The following is a 24973-nucleotide window of genomic DNA, read 5'->3' as shown; positions in this document are numbered from 1 at the left end:
TGACAGCAGTATTTGTTTAATTATACTTTTAAAGGATAAACATGACATGCCTGAATGAGTTCATGTACAAAGTCAAAGCAGTACTTTATGTATTTTGTAGGTAAAACTATTCGGCCTCGAGTGAATATCTAATTTTCAGCTGGAATTCAGCAAATACAATTATCACCAGAGTGATCGCAAACGACGCACAGTAAAGTACCTTCCACGCCACCCAGCATATAGACGCTCGCTCATCTACAAAAAAAACGGTTAGCCGTTTTTACAAAAGTTACTGTCTGTCACAGTACGTGAAAGCCCACCTTGGGTAAACAGGGTTACACTTCTTAGGTTTGACGTGAACTACCCAAAGGTATAGTAGCAATGAACAAGCAGCCAGTCTTAGTCTAAGGAGGGAGGATGGCTACAGTAGGATACAAAGACCTTAGAGAACACCTTGGTTCAAGAAGATAATTGTACACTAGTCATATTTAAAAGAAAATAGGCATTTACTATATACACTAAGGCACACTGCTATAATACTAAGTTCAGGTAAGTAAAGAATATAAACATATACATACATAACACACAAACACACACACACACTCTCTATAGGATTGGTTTAAGTTACTTACCTGTAACTATTGTTCTCCAGCATGGGTCTGTCATGGATTCACATGCTCATGAATATTGTCCGTTGTCAGGCTGGGAATCCTCAGTAAAAGAAAACACGGTTTAACTTTAACTTCTCCTTTAAACCAGTCACCGTCCTCTGGGTCATACTGACCCCATCCAGTGACTGTCCTTTTCTGAAGCCCTTCCTCTGGCAGCCATCTTCAGATTTGATAAGCACGTAAATTGGCAGTATGACCAAGAAGAGCCGCAGAGGGGTCGGAGAGAGGGTTTGACTATGAGACCCATGCTGGAGAACAATAGTTACAGGTAAGTAACAAACCTTTTCCAGCATGGGGTCTGGCATGGATTCACATGCTCATGAATAACGGGTACATAGCAGTACAACATTACACAACCACGGGAGGTGACAAAGCTCAATAGAAGCAATTAAGGGAGCTATGCGATTACTGCGACCCCCAAAGATCTGCCAGCCGAAAATGCTGACTTTTTTAAATTTACATTTTTATCCTATAACCCCCTCCCGCATATATATGTGGTGTAAAGGGGGTCAAAAAAAAGAAGAAAAACAAAAGTCAGAATTTTCAGCAGTCTGATTTCTGGAGGCAACATTTTGGTATATTTCCCAATTAACTCTGGAACAGACTCACCTCAGGCGAACAGGTTGCGTAGCACTGCTTGCCCGACTCTGGACTCCTCCCTGAAATCCGGTTGACGCAATAGAACTTTGTGAAGGTGTGTGTGGACCGCCACGTAACGACCCTGCAGATATCCACCAGGGACACAAGACAGGAATGCCATTGTCGCAGCGATCGCTCTGGTGGGGTGGGCTCTCGGATGGCCTGGCAGCGGTTGCTTCGCCAACCGATGACAGTGTGCTTTGCAGCCAGAGAGCCACCTCAAAAAGGAAGCTTTGGACAAGCCCTTCCCATGGTTCACAGGACCAAAGTTCACAAACAGTTGTGAAGTCTTCCGAAAACTCTGTGTGTCACGTAGAACTTCAGGGCACGAGCAATGTCCTGCGAGTGCAAGGCCCTTTCAGACGGTGACGAAGGTTTTGGGAAAAAAACAGTAACACCAAAGTCTTGATGTGGAATTCTGACAGGACCTTCGGCATGAAAGAGGGGTGCATACGAAGCACCGCACTCAATTTCTGGACAGTCAGGTATGGTTTCTTGCAAGACAGGGCCTGAATCTCACCTACCCTCCTGGCAGAGGTGATGGCCACAAGCCAAGCAGTTTTCCACGAGAGGAACTTGAGAGGGGCCCGATCGATAGGCTCAAAGGGGGACCGCGCCATGAGCATCGTCAGAACCACGCCAAGTTCCCACGCCAGGGCAGGAGCCTTCACCGGACGGAAAGATCGAAAAAGTCCTTTGAAGAACTCCTTGACGAGTCGATGAGGCCACCAAAGTGAAGATCTTCCCGGAGACCTGGTGTAGCGGGAGATAGCCGCCAGATGTACATTGATAGAGACGTGCACCAGTCCGGCCTTGGCCAACAATATCAAGTATGCAAGGACCTGCATGGCCGTGACACTCAGAGGGGTAATCTTATGAGTCCGGCACCATGTAGCAAAACGCTCCAACTTGTGACTGTAGCACTTCAAAGTCGACGCCCTGGCCTTGACGAGGACCTCCTTGCAGTCCGCAGGCAACTCGTATCCTCCAAACTCTAAGGTTGCAGGAGCCAAGACCTCAGGTTCAGTGATCCTGGGTTGTGATGAAGGATTGTGCCTCCTTCTCTGGAGAGAAGATCCGGAACCACTGGCAGCTTCACCGGAGGCGACGCTGACTGGCTGAGAAGGTCCGTATACCAAATCTGCCTCGACCACCCCAGGTCGAGGAGTATCATCTTGCATGGACACTAAGTGTGTTGATGACTCGTAGCAAGAGAGGGAACAGGAGGTGAGGCTTACAGGAACAGCCCTTCCAACAAGAAGGAAAACGTGTCCCCCATGCTCCTTGGCTGGTGGAACATCCTGGCAAATTTCTGGTACTAGAGTTTGCCGTCTTTGCAAACAGATCCATCTGGGGCTGCCCCACTTTACGAACAGGTGGTCTACCTGAACCTGACGAAGCTCCCACTCTTGACTCCCACTAGGTGGAGAGGGACGAGGAACATCCCCTGTCTGACGGTCCAGCACCCCACGGTGGGGTGTTGTCTGTAAAGATCCTCACCACCTTGCCTTTCAGAGACAGCAGGAACAACTTGAAGGCCCAGAACACTGCCCGTAGCTCCAGGATGTTGATATGAAGATTCTTCTGCATGCCAGAGGCCTGTGGCTGCCGGAGGAGAAGTCCGGTGTGCGCCACCCATCCCTGTAGGGAGGCGTCCGTGGTGACCGTCTCCTGGTATGGCAGGCTTTGAAATCCTGTGCTTTGAGCGATGTTAGAGCGGACACCCCACCATCGCCCGACAGAACTTGTCATTGAGAGAGATCTTGTCCGTGAAGCTTCCGGAAACCTGTATCCAGTGGGCATCCAGGAATTCCTGAAGGGGTCGCATTTGCAACCTGCATTAGGTAGATGCAAGATGACATGCCCAGTAACGACTTGATGGCCCGCACTGTGGCCGCTTTAGTCTACGACAACTGTTGCACCTTTCCTAGAATGGCTGCTATCCTCTGCTCAGAGGGCGACTCCAGGCAAGATACTGTATCGAGTCTGGCACCTAGGAACAGCACGTTCTGTGAGGGCATTAAGCAGGACTTTGGATAGTTGACGGAGAATCCCAGATCCGTTAATAGCCAGACGGTCGCCTCCGTCAGTCTGTCAGCCAGCTCCCGCGAGTGTGCGTGAATCAACCAGTCATCCATGTACGGGTATACGTATGTCCTGTAGACGCAGATGGGCCGCCATTGGTGCCAGGCATTTCATGAACACTCTGGGGGCGAATTCAAGCCAAAAGGTAGGGCCTTGAACTGGTACTCCTGTCCCTGCGCCACGAAACTTAGAAACCTGCAATGTTTCTTGTGAATGGGGACGTGGAAGGCGGCGCCCACCAGGTCCAACAACGTCAAGAAGTGTCTTCTTTCCAGTTGGCTGAGCACGTGTTCAATGTGACCATCCCAAATTTTTGGGGCTTTAGGTATTTGTTCAGACGCTATAGGTCTATGATGGGCCTCCAGCACCCAGTCTTCTCTCTGACCAGAAAACATCTGAACAGACGCCGGAGCCGCTGGGGAACTAGCTCTATCGCACCTTTACGCAGCATAGCCCGCACCTCTTCCAGGAGTTAAGGGGTGTGCTGCTCCAGACGGGTTACCGGAGGGATCCGCGGACACCTGCATTGAAACTCCAGGGTGTGTCCTTGGGCGAGAGCATCCAGCACCCATCTGTTGTGGAGAAAGCTCACCACCTCGCTGATGAACCTCATTAGCCGGCCTACCACCAGGGTGCACGAGTGGGGGCCCGACATCTCGGTCAGTTCAAGCTTGCTTCGTGCCGGCATCCTGCCCTGCAGCCAATAGCAACGCTGTCCTCCACTACCGTAGGCCTGGGAAGAGCCTGTGTAGGCTTCCTGCATTGTGGATTTGGAAAGCTGCCAGTACAATGTTGAGAAACCTTTGGAAGACCTGCTCGACTGGAGGAGCAAAAAGAAGGGCAACGACCTTCCCAAACAAATTCTCGAAGGGCATGTCCAGCACCTTTGCTTGGAGATCCCGATAGAAATTTATGGTCTCCATCCAATCTTGGCGACGAAGGAAGACACTGTTCCTCATTTGTCGGAACCCTGTGTCGGCAACATCCAATGCCACTGTGATGGCGTGATCAGACGCCACTTCCCCTTCCTGGAAAAGAGCGTTTGCCTTCATCTTCTTACCTTCGGGGAGGAACTCAAGAATCAGCCCCAGCTTGTACCACAACTCCCTGTCGTACCTGGCCGCAGCAGTGTAAATCCCCTCGTTTCCCATGGAGTCCATCCTTTTCCCCCTCGAGGACGGGTTGGCCGACCGTTTCCTCGCGCCCGCCGATATGACCGAACCCGGCGATGGCTGTGACCTCAGGCACTTGGGTGCGGAGTACGGCATCCTATACTTCTTCTCCAGCCTATCCCGTTCTTCATGAGGTCCAGGCCCTTATGCCAAATATTGTCCAGAAGGGGCACCGCCATGATAATCTTCCTCTTTGCCTCGCGCCTCTGGTACAAGAAGCCCCCCCTCTTGGTTTCCTTAGGAACCAGCAGGAATAGCTTGGAGCCTCTGGAGATCATGGAGTGGAACGATCGACCTCATCCGGTCAGGACACCCTATGTTCACTGTGACTTTATCCTCGTTATCCGTCGTGGCGGCTGTATCCGTCCCCGCTCCTGTGTCTGGGTCTGCTGAGGGAGAAGGGCCCGATGTGGTGCCAGAGGCGGGGGATGGATGACTCTTCGTCTTCTTTGCTGGAGGCTGATCAGGGACCTGGGGGGCCACAGGTACCGGAGCCGGAGGCATACTCATCTAGATCGCCGATACCAAGGTGTGTAGCGTCGACGGAATATCCAAGGATATGTCCCTCAGCTGAGAAGGCAGAACAGGGAAACTAGGCCCTGCACTGTTGTCCTCCTCTTCAACGTCCTTGTGGACAGTGTGTACAGACTCCTGGTCTTCGTCGTCCGTGGACGAGACCTCCATGGTTTGGGCGACTGAACTGGGAGCTGTTTTGGGGTCTCCTCGCCCCCCTTTCCTCGCTGAGGGTCTTGAACCAAAGCCTGAGCCGCTTTCCCTGCTTCTGGCGTGCCTGCAGACTTTGCCAAAGTCACTGCTGCGTAGTCGCACCTTGGGGTTAGGGACACCACCTGAGCCGTGTGGGCTCCCCTCACAGGATCAGTGCCCTTCTCTGTCGCAGCAGTAGCAGTCATCGACAAGGTCTTAGCCTGTGCCGGTTGAGCCTGCTTGGGCTTCTCAGATTTCTCACACAGTTCAGCTGGAGTAGATGACTTCCTATTCGAAGAGGAGCTCGATTGCCAGCTGGCAATGGAGGCGGAAAGGGATGTCGCTCGCACCCTGGGACCTGCTTCCATGGCGAACCCAGTGGACTCGGACCTGCTGCTCTTGGCCTCATCTTGGCCCCCACGGATGAGGCACCCTCAAAGGACTTAGAAGACCACTCCTCAGACCGGCCGGTCCTGTGCGAGGCATGACCCTGCTTGGAGCACAGATCAGAGGCCTTGGCGTTAAGCAATGCCGCCAGTCTACTGCGCCCGTCCTTCGTCGTCTTCTTGGAGATGACCAAGGCATATCTCACACTCCACCTCCTTGTGGGCTGGGTGCAGGCAGTCTAAGCATTGCAGGTGCTTGTCCCCCACAAACACATTCTGTAGCCTGCATTTGGCGCAGGGCCTGAAGAGGGACCTTCCCCTCCTTGTCCTCAGTCATGGTCAGGGGGCGTGAAGTAGGGCCAAGAGCCTTCTAGAATTTTCGATCTTCGCCCTTGAGGGGTGCGGAACTTCACCCACAACAGGCCCCCGTTGTCGGCAGATGAAGCAAAGAGCACACAGACTTCTTTGAAACAAAAATAGAACTTTTTGCCTCAAAAAAACAAAAAAGTACAAATAGTTTAGAGTGCAAACTTGAGGACTCCCAACACTGAAGCGTGCAGTAAAAATATGAAGATGGCTGCCAGTTGAGGGTCTTAAGGAAAGGACTGTCATTGGATGGGGGCAGTATGACCCAGTGGTCAGTGATTGGTTTAAAGGAGAAATACAGTTTAAGTGAAAGTGAAACTTTTTTCTTTTACAGAGAATTCCCAGACGGACGACGGGGAATATTCATGAGCAATTGAATCCATGCCAGAACCCATGCTGGAGAAGCTTGTAATAATCTGTTCAATAGTAGAACCAAGATGTTCACAGGTAAGTATAGTAGAGTAGCTTTTAGGTTTGCAAATCACTTAATCAACCAACTTGAAACATATATGCAAAAGTTTTAAACTTTTTGTAACATTTAGCCTACTTAAGAGTCCAACCTTATCTGGTATGAGTCACTCAAAGTTCAGATGGATCACTGGGCCACCAGTGTCCAGGGGTTAGGTGGAAAAAAGGCAGGAAGGCAAAGGGATGTCCATGAAAAGATTGAATGGAGAAATAATCACATATTTCTGATTGGTTTGTAATAATGCAGGGCGAGACCCCCAGCCACCCCTAATACCCCACCTTAACTATTACCCTAACCCCACCTCACACCTATATTTTAGAAAAAGCTCCCAAAATGTCAGGCAGCGTGGAGGAAGAAGAGCGGGGGGTTGGGTGAGGAAAAATAAATAAATAAATAAATAAAATAATTGGTAAAAAGATGCGGTCATTTCGTCATTTGATTTTTTAATTTCGATCATTTCTATGGATACCAAGGCAGGGTACAGTTTTCAGAGAGGTAGTATCCAGCAGAATTCACTACTGTTGCAAGAAAGTAAAAATGGTGGTTAAATAGAGGTTCGGGGAGGTTTAAGTGACCGCCTGAAGGATTGTCCCAAAGGCCAGTGTATTAGAGCAGGAGGTTTCACCGCAAGAGCACTATGGGTTGTCCACCCCAATGTAACTATGAGGACTTGGGAGGGTGCAAGATACAAGCTATATGCAGCTCCCAGAGTCACAGAGTCAAGCAAGCAGACTCCAGATACGTTGTACCAGGAGTGGAACAGTACCTTCGATTGAAGAATCAATTGCAGCAGGATGGTTCCAGCAGTGAGGCGACAGCAGACCCGTCCACAGGTTTCTCGCTCTTGGTGTCAGGAGAAGGGTAGTTCAGTGGATCTGGCAACAGCTCTCGTGCAGACAGACACCCAGGACAGCATCATTGCAGTTCTGGCTTGCTGGTGCCTTTTTTTTTAGCTCAGTGGAGCAGTGGTTATTGCAGCGATTAACTCTTCCAGTCCTCACCTCTGGTGAGGAGACCGTCAGGAGCCAATTCAAATAGATGCAGGTCTAGGTGGATGCTTTCAAAGTTGCATGCAAATCATATTCAGCACAGGACTCTGGGTATTAGTTTGAAGGGCGTGGAGATGGCAGCTCTTCCAGGGATGGCGCAAATTGCAGTTGGTCTTCTTCAGATCTTCCCTGATGCTTAGAAGGAGAAGGTCAGGACAGCAGCAGTTACTCAACAGGCTCTGGCATTCGTTGGAAGCGGATGGTGGCTTATTACTTCGTCCTTCTTTGGAATCTTCTATTCCAGTGGTCGATGGAGTTACAGCTCCAGGATCTCAGAATTTATCTTGGAACACTGCCCGAGTCCACCAATTAGGTCTCCTACACCATCCAAACTTGGGGGGTGGTTGTCCAATGGGGACAGTCAGCCTCACAGTCTCAACTGCTTTCAGTCAGGTATACTGCAGGACAAAGGAGTTTCGATCACCTCCCCCACTTCCTGTCCAGCCATGCACTTAGAGAAACTTTGCAGCCTTTTCTGGGGATGCCCATCGAAAACAAAAAGGACAGGAGGACCCTCCACTGTCCCGAATGGCAGAAGAAGGCCTAAGAAAGGACAAGTCATCTTCAGGGCTTAAAAATATAAGACCAACATTTTGGGTGAATGGTGTCCCCAGTTTCCCCAATTGTAGCCGCAATGACAGCCTGCAACAAAAGTACAGGAAAAGTCATGCAAAAGATACACTGCCACCAGCTTGAACAGAGGAACTTCTCACAGGAGAGTCGAGAAAAGGGATGCATTGTCTCCACTCAGCACTCCACTAAAGGTGGGGTGTGCTGATCTCAAAAAAAATAAAACACATGGGATAAAAAAGTATCCCCTTGCCCTGCTAACCTTCAGAGCTAGCCAGGGAAACAAAGAAACAATGAGGTGGAAGCTCTAAGAGCTCAGACCAACATTGCACAGAAAGTGATGTGTGCTGCTTTAGAAAATTGGAGATGCCAAAAAGTCGGAGAAAAGCATGATTCCAAATAAAAATACCAATAAGTGGTCAAAAAGGTTTCATGCCACAGAGTAAAAGGAAAAGTGAGTGTGGAAAAAGGTTTCCACTCTTACAGAAGAATTAGCAAAAAATCCAGGCATCAAGCAAAAACTGCTGGGGACTCACAGAGTGAAGAGGTCACACAAGAAAGAGAAATCTACTCTAACACTACCAAACATCCATTGTAGGCATCACTTCCTCAAACAGTTAATGCAGAGCACTCAAAAGAACCACCACGGATAAGAAAAACGTACCCAAGATAACTGCATCATCCGGCTGCCTGAAAGTGCAAACGCTGCGTCGCCCCATTCCAACAATAGAGGCGGGCGCCCCACGTAACACCAGAAGGCTGCTGGATCGTCTCTCCCCATTCAGAAAACGAAAGCTCGAGTCAACTTGAAGGGATGCAGCTATAGTGGCAACTACATGTAAGGGAGGCCTACAAATTACCCGAAAGCAGTAATTTGCCATTCTGTGTAAAAGGACCGAAAATACCATACACCTGTGTACCAACCATGTGAGACAAATGGCATCCCGGATGGTAATTGGTCTTGTGAGTGCAAACAAAATTGTGATGACCTGAGTAAGCACCCCAGACAATACCATGTTAAAACCGGTATCAACATGAATACCACGCTCACCCAAAAGTGAAGCAAGAGGCAAAAGGTTGTATTAAGCGCAATTAGTCCACTTCAGTGCAGAGAAAATAGATAACAAGAATGTGATCCCATAGTTATAAGAAAACAAAATATACACCAAGCTTTAGCTTAGAAAGTAAACATGGTTCAAGAATCCCATATCAGCATTACAATATCAGCAAATGGCTAATACACAAAATGGAAATAAATGTGGCCAGTTTAGATGACACAGTTTAGATCAAAGTCCACATGCATTCCCTTTGGACTCAAAGATGAAAGCTTTAATCCAGAAGATCTCCCACTGATCCAAAAGTTGCCACAGGTTGCCTCCACTGCTTGGTAGGGTAACTTGCCCTAGAATCACACATTTCAGCTGTGCAACGGTATGGCCTTGTTCCTTGAAACACATCACAACTAGTGATCTCGGATTCGGAGTCCGGATTGCTGATTTATGCTTGTCCACTTTCCGGGTGGTAAGACCAACAGAATATAGTTCACAAGGGCATTTTAATGCATAAATCACATTGCATGAGTTGCCTGTTGAAAAACCTTTAAGTAATATCTCTTTGCCAGTGTAGGGATGCGTGACAGAGGGCCCCTTCATCAGATTATGACAGTGTTGGCAGGAGTGACATTTTGGAGGCGGGCACCCCGCGAAGGCATTTTAGGACCTGGTCCCGATGGTGTAGTTATCTTCCTTACGAGGTACATTTTTCTTATGCATGGTGGCTCTTTTGCGTGTTCTGCATGGACTGTTTGAGGAAGGGGTGCCTACAATAGGTGTTGGTTCTTTTGTAGATAAACTGCTGAACAAGCGTCTACACGCCGGGTGGAGCAGAAGGTACTTTACTTTCCTTCGGTTGGGATCACTTTGGTGATAGTTGTTTTCTCTGAATGAGATATGGGTTCTTAGCATTATACTCAGTTTGTGCTTCATTGATGGGTTATATCACTTTCACAGTCGTTTGGGCACCAGGAATTATAATTGTCTTCATGCGACAACGATTATCTGAATGGTTTACCACCCCCTCTTGCAGTGATGTTTATTTTGTTCAGGTTAGGAGAATTTCTTCATAAAGGGGTAATATTGATGCCATTTTGACATTAGAATTTTTGTCTGAATTTGTCACTATGCTCTATTCTTTCTTCTAGGAAGCTCAATTAGGGTTCTACCCCTGATGAATGTTTTGTTTGCCCCCCTGAGTGCATTCTATTTTCTAAACATGTGGTAATGCAGGACAAATAATGCATGTATAGTCTCAGAGCAATTTGTCTATGATTTGCCTATGGGTGTCCAGTCATTAATTTGAAAACAAAAAGGGTCGAATGCAATACATTAGAGTCAAAAGGACCGGAAATAAAAAAGACAATGCCTTTTTTTATGTATTTATTTTGGTTTTGGTATAGGTAAAAATAATGTTTTTTTGCCAAAAGACGGGGGTTTGTGGGAGAACCCCCCCCCCCCCCCAAAAAAAGTGCATTCAGTCTTTTTTTTTCCGTTCCTTTAGACTCAAATGTATTGTTATTCGAACCTTTGTATTCGAATCTTTGACCCTAAACCTTGTCTATGTGCCTTTACTGCAAATTGATTGTATTAGCCATGTGTAATTGGGGGTATTATGTCACATTGTGGTTACACTCTGCATTAGCTACTAAGGAATGTGGTTTACGTCTTCATGTGTTCCTTGATTGGTCTGATTATTTTTTCAATGCTTTGATTGAACATGCTTTATAAAAATGTGAACCTTGCATGGTCCACAACTATTCAGTTTGTGGTTGGGTTCTAGGCAATGTTTTGCAGGGTTATGTAAATCACGACAATAGCATTCACTAACAGTGAAGATATTTGCAGCAAATTGTAGCCCACAAATACTGGAGGGAAAGAAAATCCTACTGAGCAGTAAAGATATGGTTAAATTAGGACAGGTGTGCAGATGGGACTTTAATCACATTAACCCAAAGCAGGCCCACCGCTCAAGTAGGGAGTGCACATTTGTACATAAAGCAAGTTTATTGTACAATCGACCGGGACACATATACAATTTTGCAACAATTAAAACACTCCCATATATTTTATTACACGCCACCCGCCACATGTGATTGGTCAAGACCTATACAAAAGAAATCCAATCTTTCTCCAATCCCCCTGTTCTCATTGGTCACGTTTTAGCTTAACTACCATCTCCAGTTCATGTGTACAACACACCCTCTGTTAGGATTTGTCTGTGATAGGTTGTGGCATCATCACATAGTTACACAAACAATTATTTACAAGTCTCAGCTGCCCGAGGCCTCGGAACCCTGAACATAACTACACATAGTTTGCATGAGTACTTCAAACATGAGGAGGGCGGGGGGAGCAGAATAAACAGTTCCCTTTGAACTGGGGATAACCATGTCACTCCCCTCCCCCAACATACTGGCATCTTCGGAACACTCTAAAGTACTACCAATTCAACACGCATGCTTTCCGGTCACATCCTGAGAAAACAATCGAAACACATGAAGTATAGGTCACTCTGGCCTCGAGTGTCTCTTCACTCCAAGCTTATTGCTGGTCAAAAGGCAAAAAACCAGATCCCTCTGAACAATAAATAACAAGCTCTTCCTTCCACAATACTACCAAGTCATAAAATCCTAGGGCCAGCTTGCTGGCTGGCCATCTGTTTAATGTTGTGGCTAATCATTACCTCTCATTTGGCCTCCAAAGCCCTGCAAAACCAGTTTTCCAGTCTCTCAAAATGCACCTCGTGAAAAACTCTGACTGCAGAGTTAAAGAAATTTATGAAAAGAGCCCACTATATGTAGATTAATAAATTCCCGATGTATGGATGTCATTGTTCATGTCAGTGTGCATGCATGTTTAATAACTACAATGTCTTCACATTGTTTTTTTTCCGGAACAAGTCACCTTCCCCCTGCATGCACATTAAGAAACTCTTTTTTGCCCAGCTTCTAAGCACTTCGTAGCATCGAGATTGTGTTTATATTTCATTGGCGATTTTGACATTTATCTTGCTGCGTACATGCAAATCTAAAATGTATCAACTTAAACACAAAGTAACACTTAAAACACATATCCCATTCACATTAACTATGCTGGAAACTGCAACATCGCACCAGCTTCGTCGCGCCCACAGTCACAAATATGGCGTGCGCAACGTGAACCCCTCTATCTCAGTGGGACCTTTCCTGAACAGCCCAAACACAGGGAAACCTGGCTTTACCGTATAACATTTTTAGCACAGTTTTGATACAAGCCACAGAGTGGAGGCATTCCCTGTCTGGTCAAACTGGGAGCAGAAAACCGCAATGGGGAGGAAAATACAGGGATTGGGTCTTACATTCTTTTGAACATTTTAACATTACTCTCAGGAGAAAACCACCATTACAGGCTGTAGGTGCTCACACCTGTCATGTAGCATACCTCAGGGGGGGGGGGGGGGCATTGTTGTCAGGGGAACAAGCACTTATAAAATATTGTCCAATGCCCTAGCTTACCAAAGACATAGACCACAGCTCCAGCGCTACCAATGCCCATCAGGCCTGCTAGCCGCAGCACCATCTTCTTGGCATAAGCAGTACTCTCCTTCTGCTTTTGCTCCTTCTGTTGCTCATCTGAATCCTTGGAGCCCCCACCCTCAGAAGCCTAATTGGGCAAAAAGCAAGACACAGTGGTGAGACATTTCAGGGTTTTAACTAAAGTAAAGCATACAAAATCTTAAACATCCCAATATTCTGTATTACCGACACCCACTTCCACCTTAGAGGACTTTTGGGGCATAATTGGTATGAACAAACACATAAATAAAACCTCCTTTGCAGAGGTATTCAATATTAGCTTTTACACTCTTAGTACCCTCACTTCAAACATGAAAAACAGCAAGTGACATTTTCGGATTAACAAAACCTGAGCAGGCATCTCTCAGTATTCCCTTTGCCACCTTGCCCAATTTCCAAGTAATGGACAATACGCACGTGCAAACCTGTCCATTAAATCTAGCTACTGAATAAACAGAACACAGACAGCTGAATAATGTATTTGCACTTTACAAAAGCCCCTTCAATGAAAGGCAATTAAGGTATTTCATCCAAATCAGCAAGCAACATGTCCAAGATCGCACAAACATACACATGAAGTTCCAAACATTAAAAATCTTAGTTAACAGCATGGACGCATATGGGCACCCTTGTAAGCAGATTTGAATTGTTTTTGATAAATATGGGGCCCTTAAGCAACACCTTGTGTCCAAAACAATACTACAGAGAGGCGGAACAGAGTGTGTTGAGAAGCAGAATATTTGGTTGGCTTGGCAACGGACAATGCTGTCATTTTTTTGTGTTAGGACACTCACTATGCTTTCTTCTGCCAATATGCATCATGCACCAGCAACAAAAAAAGTGGAGAACCTGATAGTTTATGGAGTCCGAGTCAGATGTTGCAGACCTTTTACATTATTCTGAAGCACCACAATAGTGTCATAGCACCATGGCTTGGCTGTAAGTGGGCTTATTGTGCCCTACGTTGTGTTTTCCACCATATAAACTAACGAGGGGCTGTTTTTACTAACCGTGCTTCAATTAGCATGCTTCTTCTGCCAGAATGTCTCAAAGCAGGAACAAGTAACCATAGAGAATTGCAGAACTCCGTCTGTGTCTTCTTTTTCCACCCCTCTGTATAGCAATAGCTCTTACTCTTTTACTCCTACATGTGCCCCTCATTGTTGCTCTCTCGCTCCAGCTCTTGCTTGCGCTCGTAGGTGTGCTGATAGGAGTAGAAAAGGCAAATAAATCACTAACGGCTGCATGGAGAGTTTCGGAAGGGGCTGGATGCTGAATGCATAACATGTGATGTAATCTACGAACATTTTGCACTGTTAAGCTAAAATAAACCATCCCCAAACCAGCCGTTATAGATCTGTGCGTGCTGCTACTCCATTTTCCAAAATGGGGCATCCCGTGGTTGGAGGTTTTAAGGTATGCTTGAACCTTAAGCTTCATGCAAGTAAGCATGGAGTACAGCACCTGCTTTAGTTGTCCCAGAGGTAAATAGCAGTGCACAAATGCTTATGGAGTATATGGCCTTTAGGTTATCGGATCTTGCTTACATCTGTTGATGCCCTCCTTGCATGGCTATGGGGCAAACGCTAACAGAAGTGGTACATACCCTCCAACACATGGTAATATATAGAATGTACTGTCTGTATTCTATTTCAGAGCGGTGCTGACCTACTTGCCCTGTATTAAAACAGACGATTAGGGGGCTACACTATTCGGTTGGATAGCTTTTTTTTTTATTGTGCATATTAGCCAAACAAAATTTCGACTTTTTACAAGTATATCAAAAAGAAGGCTAAAACTTTTCCTTGTTACAAAATTATACAATCACATAATCAACAAATTTTAGAAACTTTCACTACTTCCATTGACAGAAAAACTTCATTACCAGCAATTATTCTTTCCCAGAAATCTCCCCTGAATCAGTTCCCTTGTTCCCGAACAGGATAGAATGAAGTGTTTCATAGTACCTTTTACATTTCCATCACATTCTTGGCATATGTCCGATGGATAAACACACTTATCACGAATATGCAATATTTCTAGCGTCGGTAAAATATTCAATTTAAATCGAAGAAAGTTCATCCTAGTCTTAGGATCTGGAAACTGTCTCAGATAGGTGGGGGGGGGGGCGTAGCTCTAGGTCTATCATATAGGGAGAAGTTAGTAGACAATTTAGCTGCCCTTACCCCCTCAATGGTCCTAGACCAGTCCCTTCTCTTAATAAATTCCTTCGATCTCAAAGGGTTGGAACTCAGGGTATCGACATCTGTGTCTGCTGCTATGATGATATCAAGAGATTTTATTTTCAGCATTTCCAAAAAGGTATTATCCCCCTTAATCATTTGGCAGTGAACATCCCCGCAGAGAGTGTCACATTGGGGATCCTTTATCAGTCTAAATAATGAGACCCATCTTAGTTCCATGGAGAATAAAAGACGGGAGACCCAGCTCTTATCGAACCAAGGCCATTGGAACAGAGTTTGGGAGACTAAGAACCCTTTTCCATATCTTCGCCTCAACACGTTCCCAGTCAATAAGAAAACCTTGAATATTGCACTCCAGCCCAAAAAGCAGCTTTGGTATGACCTTACCCTCATAGTACTTTATCAAGGGGGTAAGTGTAAATTTTCAGTATTTTAGATGTATCCTTCTCATATGAGAACCCATTTTTGCTGCTTTCAGGTGTAATATGCTTATCAGGTCTGTTTTAGTTGGGCATGGGGTGACCATCGAGCCCAGATAAGCGAGTTCCCTCACCACCGGTACAACTGTACCATTGAGTTTCCAAGAAAAAGGCTTAATTTTCGTCAGAGGGCGCTTAAAGATCATCACCTTGGATTTATCTGGGTTGATTTTCAGATCATTAGCTAATGCTTAATCTCCCATTGCCTTCATTAGCCTTTGTAGGCCTATTTGCGTATAATACAAGACCATGATATCGTCCGCATAGACTAAAAAGAAAAGCTTGGTCTCACCAATCTTAGGACTAGCCAACAGAAGAGTCGGAAAGGAATTTAATATATCTGAGATATAAAGATTGAATAAGAAAGGGGCCACCAAGCAACCCTGATGAACCCCTCTCTGAATTCCAATCAGCTGTGATAGATCACCCGCAGTTGACAATATGTCTCAGTGTAGAATTCTGGTGTAATTCAATAACAATGGCCAACAGTGATTCAGGAATCCCCCAATTTTTCAGCTTCTACCACAGGCACTCCCTATTTACAGTATCAAAGGCCTAGGATAAATCCACCCAAGCCCCAAAAAGGGGTCTCTCCCCCCTTGGCTGTACTCCCCACATTTAGACAAGTTAGAATAAGATTATTAAGTGAGGTAGAGAGACCCCTACGGAATCCAGTCTGAAATGTAGATATAATTTTATTTGTTGAAGCCGATTCTTCAAGATCTTGAAGGACCAGACCAGCAAATATTTTGCTATCTGCATCCAAGAGGGATATCGGGCGGTAGTTGCTCACAGCTAGGCGATCACCATGCTTGACAATTGGTATTATTATACAACTTTTCCAAGAATTAGGTATAGTAGTTGTTGCAATGATGTTATCGAATAGGGCTTTTAGGACCCTGGACCAGGTATCTGGATTGTATTTCAGGCTAACATTAGATTTGGCCCTGCAGCATGGGAGACCGATGCTTTAGTTATTGTCAATCTAATCTCCTCCATAGTGTAAAACAGGGCCCAATTACCCGGAGGAATATTAATCAGTGGCTTGCACTCTTTTACGCCATAGATCTTAGTAAAGTGCTCCACCCAAGAATGCTCCTGAATAATAGTTTCTTTGCCATGTACATTGGTTTTGTTAATTACCAAAAACTGTGGGAATTTCTGAGAGAGACGGTTTTCAGCATAATCCCACCCTCTTTCTGTAGTCTTATTGCACGATGCGATCTCATCCAGTTCCTAAATGTGTTGCTCATCGGTCTGACCTCCAAAGAGTACTCATCCTTATCCTTTTTTGCAAGGTTTAACAGATGAAGAACCCTTCTCTCTTTTTTCTTTTCCAAGAATGCCAATATCAAAGCAATGTGCATGGTTAAGATTGCTCTTACTCAAACCTAATTTAGGGGGGGCCAGTTTCCAAAGAAGACTTACAAAGTTATTTTGTTCAAATTGATACAGGAGATCCTGGTCATCATGATCCAAAATCGATGGCTCTAGTCGATCATTCAGTATCTGACCCCCCCCCCCCCCCCTTATTAAATTTGACCAACCTGTTCCCAGCCGTATTAAGTGAGAGCAGTTGTTTCATGTATGGCACCCTTTGGATCACAGGAATACAAATGTTAGCAGTCAACATAGCATGATCACTCATCATTTCTCCCACGATTTTAAATTGAATACAGGCATCAAACAAATTCTGAGAGGCAAAAATATAATCAATGGTTGAGTATGACAACCCCCTTCTCCAAGTTGGGGAAATCTCATTCTTTTCCAAATTACCATTGAAGGCCTGTAGTTCCCAGTCTTTTATAAATTCACCCCAAACTCTCCCATCCGTGCTCCTCTGCTTTCTTTGGTCCACTGACATATTCTCTTTCAGACAATAAGAATTGAGCTCTCCCATCAATAGTATGTCATCACTTGGAAATTGCATAGTAAATTGGTGTCATGATGCCTACCTCCAAGGAGCCAGACCAGGCCCAGCTACCCCAGAGGCAGACATGTCCCCGAGGGAAGTCTCAGCAGCCCCAAGTAGGGGCCCTTTGGACTCAGTTCTGGCACCTTTGGCGCCAGGCTCATATTGGACAACAGTCCTGGCGCCATAGGCGCCAGGCTCATAAAAGATGACTTTGTGTTTAAAGGTGCTTGGTGTAAATTTACCTGATGCAGACCATGCTGCAACATCCGGGCCATCTAGAGGCCTGAATGGGACTACTTTCTCTTTGGGGACTACTTAACCACACGGGTGTGGCCGGAGGAAGAATACATACCTGAGAGGAAGGATACATACCTGGAACTACTTTGAAGGCTATTTAAGCCACGCCCAAGCAGCAACTCACGCTTTGCGTTGTTCTGCATCTAGCAGCTGGGCGCTGACCGTGTCTGCTCCTGCAGCCTGACTTCTGCCACTCCCGCCAGCATCCTGGAACACCTGCAAATGGAGAAGAGAAGAGAATAGGAGAAAGAAGAGTCCTTACCTGCTAAATCCGCATTCCGGAGACATTTCGCCGACGATCCTGAAAAGGAAGACATTCATTTTAAAAGCACATCGCATCGATCATTGCAGCGCCGCATTCCACTCACCTTTACTAGGCGCCTCCATGTTCATCAGCGACCATTTGGATCCGCAACCACATTTCAGCGCCTTGTGACAAAAAGACAAGAACAAAGGTGAGCTAGGGAAGAGAATAAGAAAACCTTAATTTGCCATCATAAGACTTAACTGTTGGGTCATACCCACTTCATTTCGGGTCGTTGCCGCATCCTGGCATTTCCGGACCCCGGCCCCTAAGGTGAAAAAGAGACATCAGCGTTAGTGAGCGAATGCTAAGACATTACCTGAACGCTCATTAAAGACTTACCTGATATCTACTGGAACTGCACCTTTCACTTCGGGTCGGTGCCATATCTCCGGCATTTCCGAACCCCGGCCCCTATGGGGAAAAAAGACACAAGCATTAGTGCATTAATGCAAGGACACTAAAGGAACCTCTCATCAAACAACTCACCTGAGTTTCCTTCGTCGGTTCCATTGCTCATCTCGGAATCTTTGTTCTGCACCTGAAATAGAGACAACGGACAATTATTATTTCGGGCTCATACTTATAAACAGAATTCTCACAGTACTTTACCGGGAAGGTCAAGCAAACTTGAACTCTCTACAATCCATGATCCAGTGAAGTAACTGGATTACAACGCGCCCTGCATCAGAAGCAGGATGGAGAGCTCGCCCTTTCAGACCCTAAGGTGAGACTTCACGGGGAATCACAGAAGGGTTTCGTGGAGGGTGAGAAGGCAGTGGGAGGCTTACACATTATCCCGCAGATTGTTAATACTCCCTTTTCACTCACAGAAGGATATTTCTGCGAGTCAGACAAGCCAGATTTGGAGGTCCGATCCTGTCCATCTTCCGAGTCCTGCGCTTCACCATAGAAGAGGCAACAGCACTCCAAACCAGGCCTGCACCTCCGTGGGAGTCAGGTGAGCGTAACAGAACGCGAAGCCTACCTACAATTTCCCACCCGGGCGCAATGGAAACTTCAGAGACAGACCAGCTGGCCCAGCTTTTGGGGGAATTACGGGCAGAAGTACACTCCGCCCGCCAGGAGACTAACGCTCTCAAAAGAGAACTGATCCTATCTAAGGAAAGAACTGATGACCTGGCCAAACGGTTGTTGCAGGGTCAGGCAGGACAAACTCCTTTACCTAGTTCCGGGGGTAATCCCACTTCTATGATTTCGAATAACCCGGTACAAATCAATCTACCTGGAAACATGCCTTTGGCACCGCCTGAACGTTTTGCTGGGGACCCCAAGAAATATGCCGTTTTTATGAACCAATGTCGCTTACACTTCCTATGCAGACCTGGGGCCTTCCCTAATGAACAGACCAAGGTAGCTTTTGTATTATCTTATCTCAGCGGCAGTGCTGCCGATTGGTCAGTTCCTTTGGTAAATCAAGATGACCCAATTCTCCAGGACTTTCAAGGCTTCCAGGCAAGCATGGAAAAATGATTTGCTCGACACTCTCAGGGACAGGCCCTAGACAACGAACTGCTATCCTTACGACAAGGTAACCAGGATCTCTTATCTTACATCGCCACCTTTAATAGGTTGGTTGTGGAAACTGGGTGGCCAGAGAATAAAAGGATCACATTATTTCATCGAGGTCTGCGCGGAGAAGGTAAAGACGTGCCAGCCCAAATAGTAAATCCACCCCAAGTCTGCGTGGAGTACATAGACCTTGTGGTCCAACTTGATCACAGACTTCAGAATAGAAAAGCAGATCGATCCAAGTTTGAAACCAGAGTGTTGATCGAAACTCACGCTAACCCCAAGAGTACAGACATTTCAGAACCTATGCAAATCGGTGGAGTTAAAGGACCGTTAACACAGAAGGAACGGGAGAGAAGGCGGCAAAAGCAATTATGTCTATTGCGGAGCTTCCGGTCACTTTCTACGAGATTGTCTGGTAAAACCACCTAAGAAGGTGGTTGGAGCCACTGACAACAATTTAACTGAACCTGATTCGGGAAACGACCAAGCCCGACAAGCGTAGAGGTCCGCTTGCCGAGCTTGAAAACAAACTCTTTGACCTCGCATTTCATCATGCCAATGGTCCTCGTGGATCCGAAACAGCCTCGGCGGTTGCATGCTATAAAGGCATACATCGACAGTGGCGCTATTGGAAACTATGTAGATCGTGAATTGGCCTTCAGGATTAACCTCCATCTCCGTCCGAAAACTAACAAGGATGTCATTACTACAGTTGATGGAAACGAAATAGACTCAGGGCCGGTAACTCATTCCACTACAGAAGTGACACTAGTGGGCCAAGATGGACATCGGGAAGCTATTTTGTTTGACGTAATCAAGGCCCCACAGTTTCAGGTAATTCTAGGAATTCCTTGGTTAGAAACACATAATCCTCGAATAGACTGGCGGGCAAAGAGAATAACCTTTCCTGATTGTGAACAAACTTGTTATCCAAGAAATCCAAATATGGGCCTGGCCTCAGTAACTTCTGCCACTATACAACTATACAACTACCGGCTAAGTACCAAGAATTCCAAGACGTTTTCCAAAAAGAACAGGCCAACACGTTACCTCCCCACCGGTCGTACGATTGTCAAATCGATCTGGTACCCAATGCTCAACCGCTTGCAGTAGGATTTATGCTCTTACTGAAGCTGAGAACCTTCATTTGCGTGAGTATTTAAATGAGTACCTTGCCAATGGTTTTATTCGCCCATCAAAGTCTCCTGTTTCCTCAGCTCTGTTCTTCGTGCCGAAAAAAGAAGGCGCCCTTAGAACATGTATTGACTACCGAGCCCTAAATCAAATAACGATTAAGAATCGTTATCCTCTGCCTCTGATCCCTGAACTTCTCGACCAGGTAAAAGATGCTTGTATGTACACCAAGTTAGATCTCCGGGGAGCTTATCACCTGGTGCGTATAAAAGAAGGCGACGAATGGAAGACTGCATTCCGCACCAAATATGTGCTCTTTGAATATCAGGTGATGCCCTTCGGATTGTGCAACGCACCTGCCGCCTTTCAATACTTTATGAATGACGTTCTTCGAGAACTTATCGATGTTTGTGTCATCGTATATATCGACGACATCCTGGTGTACTCCTCTTCGGAATCCGATCACAGAAAACATGTCAGGGCAGTTCTTGAAAAATTGCGCTAGCACAAACTGTTTGCAAAACTCGAAAAATGCATTTTTCATACCACAGAAGTCGAGTTTCTCGGATTCATCCTGACACCTAAAGGAGTCCGAATGGACTCGCGAAAGGTGGACGCCATCCTCAAACGGCCATCTCCTAGCTCTATGAAGGGGGTTCAGAGCATGCTTGGTTTTGCCAATTTTTATCGAAGATTCATCCCGGAATTTTCTCGAGTGGTCCAACCCATCACAGCTCTCTTACGGAAGAATAAATGCTTTGAATGGACTCATGAGGCAGAACAGGCCTTTCAAGACCTAAAGACTAAATTCACCTCCACACCTGTGTTGAAGCATCCACGCATAGATGTCCCTTACATTGTTGAAACCGACGCATCCAGCTTAGCCATGGGAGCTGTCCTGTCTCAAAGGGATCCAATAACTAACCAACTACACCCTGTAGCCTTTTGGTCCAGAAAATTCTCGGCTCCTGAAATTAATTACGCAATCACCGACAAGGAGTTACTAGCTATTAAGTCCGCCTTCAAAGCTTGGCGTCATTACCTCCTCGGCGCAAGACACACCATCGCGGTGATTACAGATCACAGAAATTTGCAATATTTAAAGACGGCCAAAGCCCAATCATCACGTCAACTCCGATGGGCTTTATTCTTTGCGGAATTTGATTTTGTAATCACATATCGCCCTGGTTGCAAGAATGGCAAAGCGGACGCTTTATCCCGGATTGGGATGGAAGAAACAAATTCGAGCTTAGAACCTGTACCGATTATACTGAACAGAGAATTTTGGGTTTGACCTCTTTACAAACTATTGAGGACGTTCAAACTCGAGTTAAACAACTATTAGACTCCACAGCCTTACAAGAATGGAGCCAAAAAGGGTCACACTTTTCCGTTAATAACGATTTACCGTATTTCCAGGGGCGATTATTTCTGCCTAACAAAGAACTGCAAGAACTCGTTATTGCCCATTATCATGATACATTAATGGAAGGACATCCTGGTATCGCTAAAACTGAGGAAAAGATCAAACGACAATTCTGGTGGCCATCCTGGAGAAAAGACATAAAATCTTTTGTGATGTCTTGCGGAGTTTGCGCCCAAAATAAAGGTCAAAAGAAGAGACCAGCCGGTCTTCTACAACCTTTGGATATTCCACCGGCACCTTGGCACACCTTGTCGATGGACTTTATTACCGACCTGCCTCCTTGCTATGGATACAACACTATCTTGGTGATTGTGGATCTCTTCTCCAAAATGGCCCATTTTATCCCTTTAAAAGGGTTACCCTCAGCCTCCATCTTGGCCAAGGAATTTCTGGAGAACATAGTTCGTATGCATGGTTTTCCATCCATATTAGTCTGAGATCGAGGAAGCCAGTTTATTTCCCATTTTTGGAGGAAATGTTGTCAACTGGCGCAAATTGATGTACGACTATCCACCAGTCACCATCCCCAAACCGATGGCCAAACCTAGAGAACTAACCAAACCCTTGAACAATATCTTCGGTGTATGTTGCACCAATCTGAATGCAATTGGAAAGACATTCTTTGGATCGCAGAATATGCATATAACAATTCTGTACATTCTGGAACAGGACAAACCCCTTTTTACACCTTGTATGGTCATCATCCTCGAACCTCAGACCTGGACCCTCCTCAAAACCTGGAAATGCCTGCGGAAGATCATTTGCATTCCACGATAACCCGAGCTTTCAAAGAAGCTACGACTCATCTTCAGCAAGCCAAGAGGAAGTACAAAGAAAATGCTGATTTACATCGAAGTGAAGCACCTCCGTACCAAATAGGGGACCAGGTGTGGCTAGCAACTAGACATTTACCTCTCAAAGGACCGCAGACTTTCAACCCCAGATACATAGGACCCTATCCCATCAAAGCTATAATCAACCCGGTGGCCTTTAAACTCGATCTACCAGCGAACATGCAAATTCATCCCGTTTTTCACGCCTCACTGTTGAAACCGGTGCAACCAGGAACCAGACTGATCAAACCACCAGAACCAATTCAGATTGATGGGGAATTAGAATTTGAAGTTAAAGACATATTGGATTCCAAGGTGTTCAAGTCAAAACTCTATCTAGTTGATTGGAAGGGGTATGGACCTCAGGAGAGATCTTGGGAACCAAGCGACCATGTACACGCGCCGCGATTAATACAAAAATTCCACCGAAAATTCCCAACCAAGCCAAAACCCCCGGAGAGAACAAACTTGGGAGGGGGTACTGTCATGATGCCTACCTCCAATGAGCCAGACCAGGCCCAGCTACCCCAGAGGCAGACATGTCCCCGAGGGAAGTCTCAGCAGCCCCAAGTATCGGCCCTTTGGACTCATTCCTGGCGCCTTTGGCGCCAGGCTCATAAAAGATGACTTTGTGTTTAAAGGTGCTTGGTGTAAACTTACCTGATGCAAACCATGCTGCAACATCCGGGCCATCTAGAGGCCTGAATGCGACTACTTTCTCTTTGGGGACTACTTAACCACACGGGTGTGGCCGGAGGAAGAATACATACCTGAGAGGAAGGATACATACCTGGAACTACTTTGAAGGCTATTTAAGCCACGCCCAAGCAGCAACTCACGCTTCGCGTTGTTCTGCATCTAGCAGCTGGACGCTCACCGTGTCTGGCTCCTGCATCCTGACTTCTGCCACGCCCGCCAGCATCCTGGAACACCTGCAAAGGGAGAAGAGAATAGGAGAAAGAAGAGTCCTTACCTGCTAAAACCGCATTCCGGAGACATTTCGCCGACGATCCTGAAAAGGAAGACATTCATTTTAAAAGCACATCGCATCGATCGCTGCAGCGCCGCATTCCACTCACCTTTACTAGGCGCCTCCCTGTTCATCAGCGACCATTTGAATCCGCAACCACATTTCAGCGCCTAGGGAGAAAAAGACAAGAACAAAGGTGAGCTAGGGAAGAGAATAAGAAAACCTTAATTTGCCATCATAAGACTTACCTGTTGGGTCATTCCCACTTCATTTCGGGTCGGTGCCGCATCCTGGCATTTCCGGACCCCGGCCCCTAAGGGGAAAAAGAGACATCAGCATTAGTGAGCGAATGCTAAGACATTACCTGAACGCTCATTAAAGACTTACTTGATATCTACTGGAACTGCACCTTTCACTTCGAGTCGGTGCCATATCTCCGGCATTTCCGAACCCCAGCCCCTATGGGGAAAAAAGACACAAGCATTAGTGCATTAATGCAAGGACACTAAAGAAACCTCTCATCAAACAACTCACCTGAGTTTCCTTTGTCGGTTCCATTGCTCATCTCGGAATCTTTGTTCTGCACCTGAAAGAGAGACAACGGACAATTATTATTTCGGGCTCATACTTATAAACAGAATTCTCACAGTACTTTACCGGGAAGGTCAAGCAAACTTGAACTCTCTACAATCCATGATCCAGTGAAGTAACTGGATTACAACGCGCCCCTGCATCAGAAGCAGGATGGAGAGCTCGCCCTTTCAGACCCTAAGGTGAGACTTCACGGGGAATCACAGAAGGGTTTCGTGGAGGGCGAGAAGGGAGTGGGAGGCTTACCCATTATCCCGCAGATTGTTAATACTCCCTTTTCCCACACAGAAGGATATTTCTGCGAGTCAGACAAGCCAGATTTGAAGGTCCGGTCCTGTCCATCTTCCGAGTCCTGCGCTTCACCATAGAAGAGGCAACAGCACTCCAAACCAGGCCTGCGCCTCCGTGGGAGTCAGGTGAGCGTAACAATTGGGTCAACATGTCCCAGAGTTTCTGGACAAAGGGTATGACTAGATATCCAGTACACATTTACCAATAACCACCCTCTATCACCATCCATATCCTTCAGTACTTCTCTTATAATAATAATCCCCGAGTCTTCATTAGCAAGGACATACGAGCTC

The 24973-nt window shown here is 46.2% G+C and overlaps 1 protein-coding gene across 1 annotated transcript in view; it reads right to left on the bottom strand.

Moving 5' to 3' along the window:
• The window catches only part of TIMM50 (translocase of inner mitochondrial membrane 50), an 824572-nt gene that overhangs the window by 707536 nt on the left and 92063 nt on the right, over positions 1 to 24973 (bottom strand). The window contains exon 2 of the mRNA XM_069644285.1: positions 12641 to 12788. Within this exon, the coding sequence (XP_069500386.1) occupies positions 12641 to 12788 (148 nt within the window). The remainder of the gene's footprint in view (positions 1 to 12640; positions 12789 to 24973) is intronic.

The sequence above is a fragment of the Ambystoma mexicanum genome, chromosome 2p (genome assembly GCF_040938575.1).
Source record: "Ambystoma mexicanum isolate Mex_15411 chromosome 2p, UKY_AmexF1_1, whole genome shotgun sequence".
Taxonomy (NCBI): Eukaryota; Metazoa; Chordata; class Amphibia; order Caudata; family Ambystomatidae; genus Ambystoma; species Ambystoma mexicanum.
The sequence above is the reverse complement of the archived record's forward strand: the minus strand, read 5'-3'. Positions and strand labels throughout refer to the sequence as shown.